Source organism: Thunnus albacares, chromosome 10 (assembly GCF_914725855.1).
Source record: "Thunnus albacares chromosome 10, fThuAlb1.1, whole genome shotgun sequence".
Lineage (NCBI taxonomy): Eukaryota > Metazoa > Chordata > Actinopteri > Scombriformes > Scombridae > Thunnus > Thunnus albacares.
The window spans coordinates 24,544,600-24,559,062 of record NC_058115.1 but is presented as its reverse complement, the minus strand read 5'-3'; the positions used below and the strand labels follow the sequence as shown (position 1 = coordinate 24,559,062).

The window sequence follows — 14,463 nt, the reverse complement described above, 5'->3', positions numbered from 1 at the left end:
ACAGCTGTTTTCAGTTATTTTGGCTAATTAGGCACCTGCACAGGTTGACCCCAGCAAAGTTAAAACAATACTGGAGTGTACATGACCACCATCAACCTGTCTCTTATACCCCATCCCAGCTAGGTTGCTTAAGGAAGCCTTACCCTTAGTTAGCACTTCTTTACTAGATATGATCAATCTGTCTTTAGTAACAGACTATGTACCACAGTCCTTTAAAGTAGCTGTAAATAAACCTCTTCTTAAGAAGCCTACTCTTGAGTCAGGCATTTTAGCCAATTATAGACCTATATCTAACCTTCCATTTCTCTCTAAGATCCTTGAGAAAGCAGTCTCTAATCAGTTATGTGACTTTCTACATAACAATAGTTTATTTGAGGATTTTCAGTCAGGATTTAGAGTGCATCATAGCACAGAGACAGCACTGGTGAAAGTCACAAATGACCTCCTTAATGCATCGGACAAAGGATTTGTCTCTATACTTGTCCTGTTAGATCTTAGTGCTGCATTCGACACAATTGACCATCAAATCCTTTCGCAGTCACATAGATGTCAATCAAACAGCCTGTAGACACCCACACAGATCTGAGAATCAGCCAGATTAAGTGAATTCACCTGTGTAGGAGTATCATTGGTGTGCAGGGCTTTTAATTGGAAATACGCTTACACTTTGGAGCTATTTACTAACCTACAACAACTGGGCCTGATGGCTGCATGATAAAAATATCATTCTGTCTTCATAGTGAAGACAAAACCTCAGTGATGTTTTTGGGTACGCTAGCTTAAAGCTTGATAGCTAATGGGAAACAACATAGACACTGACTATGCTTACATGCACAAAATATTTCTATTTTTGCCCTTAGAAAAAGACAGTATTCCTACTAAGCTGTTCACATGGAGAATGAAGATGATTACACCAATATTCCCATTTACATGCAGAGGGTTTTCAGGGTTTCCTTCTGCTCCAGTTGGAACAAGAATCACAAGATCTCCGCAGGCAGTGAAGTAAAACAGCAAGATGAAAAACATTAGTGAGCTGCTGCCTGACAAGTGATATTGATATGATACTTTTATAGTTACAGGCACATCCAGTGGCTCGGTTGTCCCATGATGTTTACTACATTGCTGAGTCATCACCATCAGTCAGTATAATAACAAACCCCTCCGTCCCTGTCATGAAGAGGGTGCACATCTCTCCACTCTCCTCCCTCTCATTCCTCTCCTCTGTTTGCCTTCCTGCTCCAGTATATGCCATTTTGCCTGTGCAGAGGTCAACAGGCAAGAAGGCCGTGTGTTGCAAACTGTGGTAAAAACCCCAATTGAGGTGCATATTCCAAATGTATACATGTCCGAAGAATGCTCCTAAAACCAGAATAATACTGCTATATCTCACATTTTAATTAGAAAATGCTACATTCAGGATAAGGCCTAATTTGGAATATCCAAACAGAAAATGCTGTTTACACGACCCGTATCAAATTCAGAATAATGTCATATCGGAATAATAGTGGAATGTGCATGTGAACGTACCCAATGTTGGAGTTAAAGCTGTAAGAGGTATTTTTGGTCTTTTGCTGTAATACAGCTGTTTTGCTTTCAGTGCTTGCATTAAGTTAAACTAATGTCATCCTGAACCCGCAGTTCAGGATGACATTAGTAATCTATGCAGAAATAGATGAGTAGCCTAATGAGAACGTCACTAATTTAATTCCAAACCTGTATTTGGTAGAATTTGGATGTTTGGATGGTTTAAGAAGAGGAAACAAGACATTAGAAATAACATTAACTATAGCATAAGTGGTAGCCTGCGGATCTGAGGGGCAGTTGCAGGGGAAAGCCAGAGGAAATGTGGCCAAAACCACACAGAAAGTCAAGAGATGTGGAGACCTCACGGGTAAGCTGGTGTTTCATTATTAAAGAAGATGTTTACAAAAAATATGCAGTATAAAAATGTAAGGAGAAAGCTACTCAAATGAATAAACACCTCCATCTTGCTTGTCTCACATCACTTTGTAAACACATTCTGCACGTCTATCTTGAGAACAGGCGAGCAAAGCCACATGCAACAGCTACACTGAATGACAAACGCTGCGGTGGGCCATTGCTCCGCCCTTTGACCAACAACTGAAGCTGTTTACTCAGAACAGACCTGACTGTGAGCTTCAACAGGATATACTGTAGGTGGTGAGATTAAAACAGGAGAAACAAGCTGCAAGAGGTTTTGGCAGTCTCATTTTTATTGAATAAATTGAAATTATTGTTTGAAATGCTCATTTTAATTACAAGTAATGTCTATAAATACAAATTGTTTTTAAAGGTACAACCATACACACATGAACAGACTTTAACAAGGAGGTCAAATAATAATCGGACAAACTTAACTTTCAGATCATGGTTGAAACCGACCGGGGTGGGACGAGTGAATGAGTAGCACTCCCCCTCTCACAGCAACTACCAATGAAAACAACACCTTACATTGAAAGCCCAACCACAATAACGCCTAACTTTCCATGCATCATTTGTTGGCCAGTGTTGACTGTGAATGCGTGTTTATCTGTGTCTGTTTGTGTTGTGGTTGCAAGCAGTACTGTGCACAAAAAGAAAAAGCAGAAAGTACAAAGCAGGACACAAAGTACATGAAAGTATTTACTGCAGGGCTTTTTTAAATTACATTTTACAGTTTTTCCTGTTGCTGTATCCACCTTGCTGGACACAGCATTGTGTACAATATGGTCATTTTGATGTGCCGTTCAACACTTGTAGTAGTAAGAACAATTTTTTGTCAGACCGTCAGACTTAACCACAAACAGAAATGCAGACAAGTGTTGCTGCAGTTTTGACCCTTTACATTATCAGTCTATCTAGTTTCATTCTCTATACAAGTACACCTACATACGAGCAGGTGAAGGAAGTAGAGTGTTAGAAACCTCCACGTTTGTCTTTTTTTTGATACCAGAGCCTGTGGTGTTGCACTTGACTGCATTGTCATGTCAGCTGGTTCAGTCTTGTTATTGTGAATGTGTCCACCACCCTTTTCATGTGGTAGCAAGGTGGCATTTTTACTGTTTTACTGCCTGTGAAAAGCTTTCTTTTGTTACAAAAAACACCCTTTTGGGATAGTCTCTCAATGATTAACATGCTGCCTCACAACACGGTCTTCAAGGGTTCAAAACTCAGCTGGGTTATTAGTGATTTTCTCCCCTTTTTGAGCCAGGAATTCTGCCTTCAGCTGAATTATTATTATTTTATTTGTGATTTTTCTCCCCTTTTCACACAAGCCCCTTTCCTCAGGTCAAAACATGCAGGTTCTACACTATGTGCAGCTGAATTGGTTTCTGTGATAGCGCTGTGACAGAGTTGTGCTCTGCTCTCCTTTCACCAGCCCCCTGACTAGAATCATCAGCTCTTCCTGCTGATGTGACTGACAGGCACAGTGGGCGGGTCATCACTGATGATGTGGAACATCTGGATTGGCTGCCTCCCACAATATATAAGACAGCCCCTCTATCTTTTTCTGTCAGTGTGGCAAATGGCTGGATGCATTTTTTTTTATTTTACATAATTTCCTATTCAACTGAGTGCTACAGACATTATTGCAGGATTTTACACCAGACATAGGCCTCTTTATTTACAGATATATTATATGTTAAATTTTAAGTTGATGGCTAGTGGCATCTATACCCCCTTTAAAATGAACATTTAGCAAGTGAAAAGTTTGTTGTAATCTTATCTTCTGTTTGTTGAGTCATCTGACTTTTACTAAAAGACTGCAGTGATGTACAGAAAGAGCAAATTACATGTATTTTGATCAAATCCAACCTAAGCCCAACCTTGGAATTGTTGGTGTCATGCTTCAGCAAAAAAGTATTTGATCACTAAAAGACATCACTATATCATGTTTAGTGCTAATTAAAGAGCAATATTGTCATCCTTTATATAAATCCTACCATTCTAAGATGCATATGTTGAGCATATGGTGTCACTATGTAGTTTGTTTCAGCAACCAGGCTTCATTCGGCCCGCCTCAGCTTCACCTCTTTGCCCATTTTGGATTAGCCAGGAGTCAGGCGGAGTCAGGCAGTGCCAAGATGGTGATGGCCAGAGCCACCAACTTTGATCTTCAGAACCACTCTTCAGAACTCAGTGGATGACATCACAGTGGCTACGTCCATCTTTTTTATAGTCTATGGTCACAAATCATTCTCATAGGCCCGCCCCTTAAAGTCAGATTTTCAACAAGCACAGAGAAACTTTCCTTCTTCAGTAGATAAATTTGAAAACAGCCTTCTAGTGTCAAACTCTGCACAGTGAAGGCCAAACATCCAACTTAAGGAACCAAGAAGCAAAACCTATTTTTGAGTGGAGGGGGTCTTTAAGTTGCCGTAATAATGATTAAAAAAATGAAATCTCCAGAAATCTCCACCATTAAACATAATCTTGGGTTTGCAGAATTACTCAACATCAAGGTTTTGTTTAAAAAGATATCTGAACATCTGTTGGTTTGATTTTGAGTTTTATAGGGTTAGTATAGACCAAACAATGAGATAAATTGTGCTGTAAATGGACACTATATCACCCTGTCAATCACAAAAACAGCACTTGCTATGAATTTTAGGGATTCTCAAAACCAGTCTACTGGCCAATAAATATTGTGGTAATGACAACAATGCTCTAAAAGTGACACTTCTTCGTCCTACAAATGAAAACCTGACAAATCCTCCTGACATTTCTTGACAGATTACCCTTTGATATAAAATTATGTCTAATTTATGGTGGTAATTGTGTGTGTCCTGAACAACTTGACCATAATTATCAGCTGAAAAGTCCATCCAAATATTGTAGAAAAAACTAGACAAAATGTTACGAACAGGAGTATTTGAGATTATTGTAGTTCACATCAAGATTGAATAAAATCATCTCTTGTATTTACTCTCAGTGTCAGTAATAGAAACACACCATGAAACATGAAACAAAAGCTCACTGTTGGTGTTGTTTCATGTGTTTAAGTTGAAAAGATGTTTGATATTATTTCCGCTGTGGTAGTACACGGAAATGCCAACATAACAAGCAGCCAATCAGATTGTTCTGGAATTGTTCCCTCCCATTTCATATGATTACATTAAGGCAGATCATCTTCTGATCCTGTTTAAATTAACTGCTGTCTTATGTGAATTTACAAGAAAATGCTGTTTGGATTTTATATCCTGCTCATGCTCAGAGTTGGGCGTAAGTATATAAAGTCAGCTTTACTCCAGATATATTTCAGTTATACTGTTATCTTCTTGCAGCAATTTAGCAGAAAGCATATATAATTCTATATATGTTGTTTATTATTGCTCTGTGTTTATTTTTATCTTTTTCTCAGGATGCGCAGACAATCAGATCTTTGTGACAAAGACTGTTGGTGTTGGAGATAATGTGACTCTGACATGTATCCGCCAGAGAGCTGAGTCTGAAACAACAACCTTGTTCTGGATCAGGCTTGTTTCTGGAAACGTACCTGAATTCTTGGGAGGAACATTAGCCTTTGATTATGATGGTGTTGATAAGACTTCTCGCATTACAGCAAAACAAGAGCCTGGGACATTTGTCCTGCATATTGATAAAACTAAGCTAAGTGATACTGGACTTTATTACTGTATAAAAGTAAACCAACGTCATTTGACATTTTTGAACGGAACATTTCTGAGGATTGAAGGTAAGTAAAAATCAGCAAGCAAATATTTCACGTTCCTTAACGTAATCATCAGCTCATCTGCTTACATTCAACACCATTTATAAAAACAGTTTACATATTTACATTTTTATGTTTCCATAGATTATATGAAAGTGTTCTTCGTATAAGAATGAAGGTGTGTAACTGTTTTCATTAAAGTGAGTAAAACATGTTCATAATTTGTATTTTCATTTCCCCAGGACCAGAACCTGATATCACTGCCATCATTCAAGACTTTCCATCTGATCCAGTCCATCCAGGAGACTCTGTGACTCTCCAGTGTTCAGTGCTGTCTGACTCTGAGAATAAAAAGTGTCCAGAAGAACACAGAGTGTACTGGTTCAGAGCTGGATCAGATGAATCTCATCCCAGTTTTATGTACGCTCATGGAAACAGTGGTGATGAATGTGAAAAGAGTCCTGAGACTCGCTCTCCACAGAAATGTGTCTACAGCTTCTCTAAGGAGGTCAGCTCCTCTGATGCTGAGACTTACTACTGTGCTGTGGTCACATGTGGAGAGATATTATTTGGAAATGGAACAAAACTCAACACTGAAGGTAAATTAATTTTGGTGAAATGATCATATTTGTGTGTGTTTTATCAGGAGTCAAGTACAATCCATTTAGATTAACTATCAAATAAATGTGTTTTTCATGTAACATCATCTTATCATAATACCAAAATGATTTATTACTTTTTCATAACGTTGACTAATTTCCTTCTTTTCATAAAACTTCAGTTGTCAGCAGTTGGGATTTACAGAAAGCCAACACAGTTATCTCTCTGCTGTGTGCTGCTTTGGCTATAAGTCTGGTTGCCTTCCTCATATATCGCATCAAGAACAAATCTTGTGATTGTTGTAACGGTAAGAGAAATTACTCAGACATCAATCTCTCAAACAGTATTTGATAAAAACTGTAACATCTTTAGATTCACATTAGAGTTGTGTATAAGTCATATTACTGGAACATTCATTTCCAGTAAAGTAAAACCAATGAAGCCTGTGTTGCTGATTATTTATCATTATTTTCTTGTGTAAATTATAATAATTATTTTTATAATAAAGCTGCCGCCGCTCTGCAAACACATGCTGAAACAGCCAGTGGTGGTCAGCAGGTAAGGAATTTAAAGATAAGATGTCACTCAAAAAGTTTTCAGCATGTTTTTTTTCTGTTTGCACCTTTTTATATTGACATGCATGATTTATTTCCTCAGATATATGAGGACTATTTGGTTTATTCTGCACCAACCAAGAAGACAACTGGCAAAGCAGGGAAAAGGAATGCAAAAACAAGGGAGGAAAATTGTGTCTACACCAATGTCTTTTATTTACTTCAAAAACAGGAATGAATCATCATGAAAGTATTGACATTTAATAGTTAAACATTTTGGGATAATCTTTAGCATACCGTATCTTTTAGACTTTAAATTTTGCGGATTTTTTTTTACTAAATTCCTCAAAGAAGCTTGTGATGACACCCAAACTGTCTTTTTAAACATTCATCTTAAAATGAATCATGAGGACGATTTCCTATTTGCCTCCTTTATCTGATTTGCATTTTTAAGGCTTGAACAATCCCCCTTTACCCACATATATTATCAATGCCAGGTCAAGGTATTATACTAAAAGAAATTGATGTTTGTTTATATGTTTTGCTTTTGTTTTACATAAACAAATGTACATTATGAATTTTTAAAAGAAAGGCATTTGAGATTATTGGCTTTTGTCAAGAACTGAATCTTTTAACTTTTGAGAGCACTTTGCCTGAAAATCTTCTGTGTACAAGATACAGAATACACGTAATGACTGATGCAAAACTGCCTCGTATTCTTTCTCTGTGCACATTATGGGGTGGCAGCTGAGAATAACATGTTACCCTAAAACAAGAAGAACTGTGAGTAGCAGTGTAAAGGTCCTTCTCTGCCTAAAGAGAGGGGATTTGCTGAGTGTGGTAATCTGATGTAACATCAGAGTATACACACCGTGTGTACTCTCTCCTCTTCTTATTCCCTCTTTTTACTTTACTTGTGGAAAAATCCAGCGCTGCATAGTTCACTACCTTTGCTTCACCATCCTGCGAAGAAATATCATAATGTTTGTGTGTTATTAAATTTTGGAGATAGTAAACAATAAAGTTATTTCCTTGGGTGGTTTATTTAATCAGTGTCATTAGCCTAAATGTGAAATGTGTTATTGATTATTCATTCTTCTGTCATGAAAGCAGCAGATGTGTTATATTATTGGACACAACTGCATTGAAAATGTGAGCAATATGCAGGTGGAAACAATATAATAAAGAGCTGACTTACTAAACAATCTGGTACACTTGTTCATTTACTTTATTATTTTTGGCCCTTAATAATGTTACTATAATATTTATATAGTGACATATCTGATTATTTACATTGCCTAAGAGAGCTTAACACACTTCTTTTAAAATATTCCTTTGATATTTCTCACTGATCTTTGTTGAATTTATACTTTTGGACTTTATCCATTTTTTTTATCATATAATAACAAACATTTGTGTCACTTAACAGTGAATTTATTATAGTTTGCTTTATACCTCCTGGATTTAGCCAGTGCAAACAGGGCAACACACATATTTACCAGAAGCATAATTACCAGGTTTGATTGATCCACTGTTGACTTTTCATGTCCAAGATCATGAGAAGCTCCTGTTGCTCCTGTTAATAAAAGCAAAACCTTGAGTGTGTACACAGTGGGAATGTTTACTGATGTCATATCAGTGTATTTGTGTCTCATTAAAAGACAGAAATGAACAAAAAAAGACTTTGATCACATTGATAAGGTCGTGGTATTACAGTTAAACACTTGTGATGTGCCCAGCTTCAGTCCTTTGTGGCCCCTGAGCACTGAGTAGTCACTGGTGAAGAGCTTTGCTCATTAGAAACTAGACTGTAATGTCATGTAACATGTGAACTTAAAAGTTCATTACACATATATAAAAAGATTTACTCATCATTCACATGATGAACATTCATCAGACAATGGAAGTTACAAGCTAGTTTGGGAAATTGATATAATTAGAAATATAAATACTCTATAGTGAACTCATAAAATGGTCCACTACTTAAATGTTTACAAAATTGTAACAAAAAAAATGAATTAATCTTATTCTGACACTTTTTAATTGTGATAGTGACCAACAATGAAAAATCAACATCTAACCACTCATTGATGACACTGTTATTAGTCTTTGGGGCCATTTCTGAACAAACTACCATGTCCAAACTCTGCATAATGAATAAACATGTCGTCCAGTGCAACAGTGTGGCTCATTGACATGTTTTTAATATTTAATGGATAACTATGGAGGTCTATGGCACAGAGGAATAGGATTCGGATACACAGACAATACTTGTAAGTGGGATTAATTCATTGTTGGTGAGGTCTCTGCACATGTCATTTGTTGACAATAAGACAAATATAGAAAATGGCCAGCCATGTCCTTTCAACTCAGATTCAAGGTGTTCACAGAGAAACTCTCCAACTTCAGCAGATTAATGTGAAACCAGCATTTGAGTGTCAACTTCTGCACATACCTCATTCTGCACAGTGAAGGTCCAACATCCAAGTGAAGCAACAAAAAGCAAAACATGTTTTTGAGTGGAGGAAACTTTAACTGAAACAAAAAAGTAAAATATGGTGAACCTACCGTTGCAATGGTCACAAACTCTCCTCCCATTAATGTAGAAAATGAGGACTACAATCACAGTCACACAGCAGGCCAACAGCGCTCCAAGTAGAATGACAACTGGATCAAACTTTGATCCTGGAATCAAAAAAATTCCACAGAGACATTTAACATTATTTATTAATGGACTTTCAGGAGTAATCATTTGCTATTAGAAACTGAGTGATATTAATTACATTTTGTCAACAATCTAAATAACTGTCGAATTACCGTTGGAATGACTGTTAATTATTTTTACAGTATTTAGTCAAAAGTATCCTCTTGAGTATTATTTGAGTTTTGGGCAAAAGACTTGACAAATGCTGATAAACACAGTTTGATTTACAATAAAAATGCAATTTGAAATCAAATAAATGACATAACTTTCTACAAAAAGCATGTCTTATGGTTGAATTAAAACAAACTTACACAATCGGATAATTATTGAAATTTCGTTTACTATTGGCATCATGTTTTTATTAACACAAAGACACTGGGCTCTATTTTTGTGGAGATGCAAAGACCAGCATAAGCGTCCTGCACCAGGTTGGGTAGCCACAGGTACCCGATGGGTAACCTGCAAAAAAGTTGTGTAACGAGCAGTCATTAATACATTAGTATATGCAATCATTGTTAAGAGTGTGTGTATGTGAGAAAGAAAGAGAGAGAGAGAGGGCCACGGTATCTGCAACTGTGTATCTGTGTGTGCACCAGCATGTGTGGAATATAGTGATTGTGTGGTACTGACCCTCTTGCAGAGACACAGATAATGATTACGCAACGAGTAAAAATAAAGCACTTTAAAGCGAGTGACTGTGTAGCCTATGTGTTTAATCGCGGGTTGCGTCGTTTCACAGGTCTTTTAATTACGGGTCCGGGCGGGTCCGGACTTGACATGAAGTAATTGCGGGTAACAAGTAAGTTATGGTTCTGAGCTTTGTGGGTGTGGGCAGGTTTGCAAAATTGGACCTGTGCAGAACTCTAGCGTAAGCAGCACTCCGACTGTTTGGTATTTTCCTGACCTTTGACCTTTGAACTCACTTTGCCCGTCTGTGTGGCAGAGTTTGTAGGAGAGTTGCAAACAGGTGTGAGGTTCATTCAAATGAAGGAGCGCAAAGCGTTTTGTTCTATTTTGGTTGGAATTTGATTAGAATTATAGCTGAAATAATGTCGAGCTGATGCATTCATATAAACACCTTCATCACCTTTTCTATCATTATTATAGTAGCCTAACCAACTGATATAAAATCCTAAACCATCTGTCTTTGGCTGCAGATTTGTGGTGATGTGTGTTCATGCTGTGGCGCAGACATTTCCTGAAGAAAAGTTTTCCCTTTGTTCATCTCTCATTATCATGCTTAACTGTGATTGGCACAGCTGTTTCAGAGCTGAGAGCATGAAAGTGACCGGCTGAGAAAGTATTTAATAATCACTACACCAACTGATCTTTATTTACCTTCACCCAGCCATCGTGCACTTGGTGCTGTTGCACATTCATGAACCAAAACAGCAGGTGAGCATGAAGACGCCCACACAGTCAGTGCACCCAAAGACCTACAATACTGCACTTGTTGTTGCACTTGTGTGGTTAAAGTAGGGCTCGAAGACACCTTCTTAGAAATCCCCTTCACACATATTTTAAGAAATATAAAAAATACCTCATTGAAATCCTTGAAATAACATCTACTCCTTCTCCCTCATTAAAGGGATACTTAACATTTGTTGAAGTGGGGTTGTATGAGGTACATATCTACAGTCAGTGTAATACCTGCAGTGGATGGTTGTTCACCCCAAATTGGGGGGCATGGACCGCCATCTACTGCAGATTATACACTGACTGTGGATACCTCATACCTACCTACCAAATACTTCATACAACCCCACTTCAAAAAATGTAAAATATCCCTTTAAGAATCCAGAATCTATGAATATGCAAATAATGTTCATTTCAAAAGTTCAACTGCTGGATACAAGATGTTGTCAGTGTATTTGCACTCAAGGTTTCAAGTTTACACATCATACTTGTGTAAGATACAAACTGGACCAGAATTGGCTTCCAAACTAGTTGTAATGTCACAAGAAGTCTGCACGTATATCATTTTGCATGCAACGTTCAAACATCCAACTGACATAACGAGAAGAAGAACATATTTTTGCGTGGAGGGGAAATTTAAACTTTGGAGAAAGCAACAAACTAACAATACATTTTTAAAAAAATCTAATATATTTTAATTAGGCTGAATATATTTATGCAAAATCTATTTATGATTTAAATACAACTGTACATACATACTTGTGTCCACTTTAGTTCCTTCACCAAACAGGATTTCTCCACATGTGACCACGGCACAGTAGTAAGTCCCAGTATCAGAGGAGTCCCGTATAGTTTTGGACAGACTGTAGACACAGCTCCTTTTCACACGTGCATTGCTCCTGTTCCTGTGAGTGTAAATGATGCCTGGATGAAATCCTCCTGATCCAGCTCTAAACCAGTACACACTGCGTACACCTGGACACTGATCTGTGTTTTCTGTTGTGTTCTTGGAGAGCAGTGAACATTGGAAAGTCAGTGTGTCTCCCAGCTGGACTGATGCTGTCTCTGGACTTTGTTTCACGAAAACTGATTTCTGCTGATTGTTGTCTGTGTGATTCAGTAAAACAATATTAAAAAACACAACAAAAGGAATTCACAATCTTAATTATTTGAATGTCGTAAAAAGTTAAAAGATCATTGACATAAGGCAGAAATTATTTTTACCGTTCACAGCCAAGAATGTGCCATTGACGAATGTCTGTGAATATGACATTCCTTTCTGACAGAAATATGTTGCTTCATCCTCTTTGCTTACATTTCTTATGATGAGAGAATACTGAGCATCCTCTTTTGCAACTGTGAAATGTGACTTAAATTGTTCAGTGACTGTTATTTTGCCAACAAGTCCAGAAGCGACTGTTTGGCCCATATGTCCAAGAGGCTGCTTATACCAGGTAAAGAATTTGTCATTGTCAGAAAATGGACATCGAAAAGTAACATTGTCACCAGGTTCAACCAAAATCAAAGGGATCAGGTGAGGAACCTCTGCAGTTTGAATCACAGCTGAAGAAAAACAAAAGAGACTTACTAGACAACAGCACTAAAACAATGAAAAATGTAAATTTTTACAAGGCCTTGTCTCATATGAATTACTATCACAGACTGCTCAGACTAAATGGTTTTTCACATGTAATGAGAATTGTACTTACACACTACAGTAAGAAGAATCAAAGCAGCCAGATGTCGGATCATTGTGGTACAGCACCCGTCTTTCACAACTGATGTCTTCTCACCCAGATGGAAGGTTTGGTTACAAGGTGATCAAGGCTTACAAAATGGAAATCACAGTGATTGGCTGAAATGCAGAACATGAACTTCCCCTTAGACAAACTAGTGATCTATTTTCCATTGATAAGAGATGTACATGTACATAATTTTTGTGTTTGTATTGTTTCCAAAGCATTCTCTTTATTCTGACCACTTGAAGTATCATTAAATTCGATTTCCTGTTCTTGTGTTTAGCTTAGATTAGCACAATCACAGATGCCTTTGTCTAACAACTGTGTGAGTGTATGTAAAGATGGAGCTATGAAGCAATGTTTTTACCATTATGTTTGGATATTGCCACCTACCAACACATGCACACACGGCACATGCATGAAGATGCCCCGTGTACATTTCTTTTAAACAAAGAGTTATATTTTTATTGTTTCTTACCAGAACACATTGTGTGCTTCCTTGAGACATTCTGTAACTCTTTCCCTCTGTAACATTTGAAAAAACATTTATTTAATACTTTGAAACCTGCATTATTTACAGCCACGTTTGTTAGCTAATAGTGATCTTCTTATTGTAGCAATGCTGTGTTTCAAGACACATTACCACCACAGAGTGTAGAAAAGCGTGAAACTGTCGGCACAAATGTGTAGGGGTGCCTGTAATGAAGCTTGAAATAACAAACACGATACTGTAACATGAAAACAATTCACACAAGCACACACAGCTGTTTTCAGTTAGTTTGGCTAATTACGCACCTGCACAGGTTCCCCCTGGCAAGGTTAAAACTAAACTGGAGTGTACATGAGGACACTGGATTAACTGAAATAATTGCAATGATAAAAGAGCAGATGCAACAAAGCTAACAATAGAGTCACGTAGATGTCAAGCAAACAGCCTGTGGACACCCACACACATCTGAGAATCAGTCAGAATAAGTGAAATCACCTGTGTGGGTGTGCCATGGGTGTGCAGGGCTTTTGGGAAATTAGCTCACGCATTGGAGCTATTTACTGAACCACAACAACTGGGCCTGATGGCAGCATGCAACAAAATAATCTTGTCCTCACAGTGGAGACAAAACCCCCAATGATATTTTTGGGTACGCTAGCATAGCTAGCTAGTATATGTCATTTTGCCTGCACAGAGGTAAAGAGGCAAGGGGGCAGTGTGCTGCAAACCGCAGTAAAAACCCCAATTGAGGCGTATATTCCAAATGCACTGCATAAATGGCCGAAGAATGCTCCTAAAACCAGAATCATACTGGTATATCACACGTGCCTTAATTTGAAAATGCTAAACTCAGAATAAGGCCTAATTTGGAATATCCAAAGGGAATATGCTGTTTACATGACCCGTATCAAATTCAGAATAATGTCATATTGGAATAATAATAATATTAGTGTGCATGTAAACGTACCCAATGTTGGAGTTGGAGTTGTAGGGGGTATTTTTCATCTTTTGGTGAATACTAGCTGTTTTGCTTTCAGTGTTTGCATTAAGTTAAACTAAGGTCATCCTGAACCTGCAGTTTGTGTTGTTTTGTTTGTGTAATATACGCAAAAGTAGATTAATAGCCTAATGAGAATGTCACTTATTTAATTCCAAACATATATTTGGTGGAATTTGGATGTTCAAATCAGGTTTAAGAAGAGGAAATGAGACATTTCAAATACCATTAACTACAGCGCAAGTGGTAGCCTGCAGGTCTGAGGGGCAGTTGCAGGGGAAAGCCAGAGGAA

At 37.6% G+C, this 14,463-nt stretch overlaps 2 protein-coding genes across 2 annotated transcripts; one reads left to right on the top strand and one right to left on the bottom strand.

Moving 5' to 3' along the window:
• The first annotated feature begins 5,115 nt into the window (after positions 1-5,115).
• LOC122990552 lies at positions 5,116-7,158 on the top strand. The gene is made up of 6 exons (XM_044363926.1): positions 5,116-5,223; positions 5,363-5,695; positions 5,914-6,270; positions 6,453-6,578; positions 6,780-6,829; positions 6,929-7,158. The coding sequence occupies exons 1-6, from the start codon at positions 5,181-5,183 to the stop codon at positions 7,061-7,063; spliced, it is 1,044 nt and encodes a 347-aa protein (XP_044219861.1). The 5' UTR covers positions 5,116-5,180; the 3' UTR covers positions 7,064-7,158.
• A 91-nt stretch (positions 7,159-7,249) lies between these two features.
• On the bottom strand, positions 7,250-12,776 carry LOC122990548. The gene is made up of 6 exons (XM_044363920.1): positions 12,655-12,776; positions 12,170-12,508; positions 11,705-12,052; positions 9,394-9,510; positions 8,340-8,401; positions 7,250-7,788 (listed from the first exon to the last, which is right to left on the bottom strand). Exons 1-6 carry the CDS (start codon positions 12,695-12,697, stop codon positions 7,639-7,641), a joined length of 1,059 nt encoding a protein of 352 aa, XP_044219855.1. The 5' UTR covers positions 12,698-12,776; the 3' UTR covers positions 7,250-7,638.
• Positions 12,777-14,463: the final 1,687 nt, after the last annotated feature.

What these genes read in the sequence shown, in the direction of transcription:
- LOC122990552 (XM_044363926.1), top strand. Translation starts at nt 5,181, where the DNA reads ATGCTGTTTGGATTTTATATCCTGCTCATGCTCAGAGTTGGGC. An exon ending in AACAAAACTCAACACTGAAG is followed by an intron (nt 6,271 to 6,452) that starts GTAAATTAATTT and finishes ATAAAACTTCAG; the next exon opens with TTGTCAGCAGTTGGGATTTA. An exon ending in CAGCCAGTGGTGGTCAGCAG is followed by an intron (nt 6,830 to 6,928) that starts GTAAGGAATTTA and finishes TTATTTCCTCAG; the next exon opens with ATATATGAGGACTATTTGGT.
- LOC122990548 (XM_044363920.1), bottom strand. Translation starts at nt 12,697, where the DNA reads ATGATCCGACATCTGGCTGCTTTGATTCTTCTTACTGTAGTGT. An exon ending in GATTCTTCTTACTGTAGTGT is followed by an intron (nt 12,509 to 12,654) that starts GTAAGTACAATT and finishes GTTTTTCTTCAG; the next exon opens with CTGTGATTCAAACTGCAGAG. An exon ending in CAGTGGATCAATCAAACCTG is followed by an intron (nt 7,789 to 8,339) that starts GTAATTATGCTT and finishes ATTTCTTCGCAG; the next exon opens with GATGGTGAAGCAAAGGTAGT.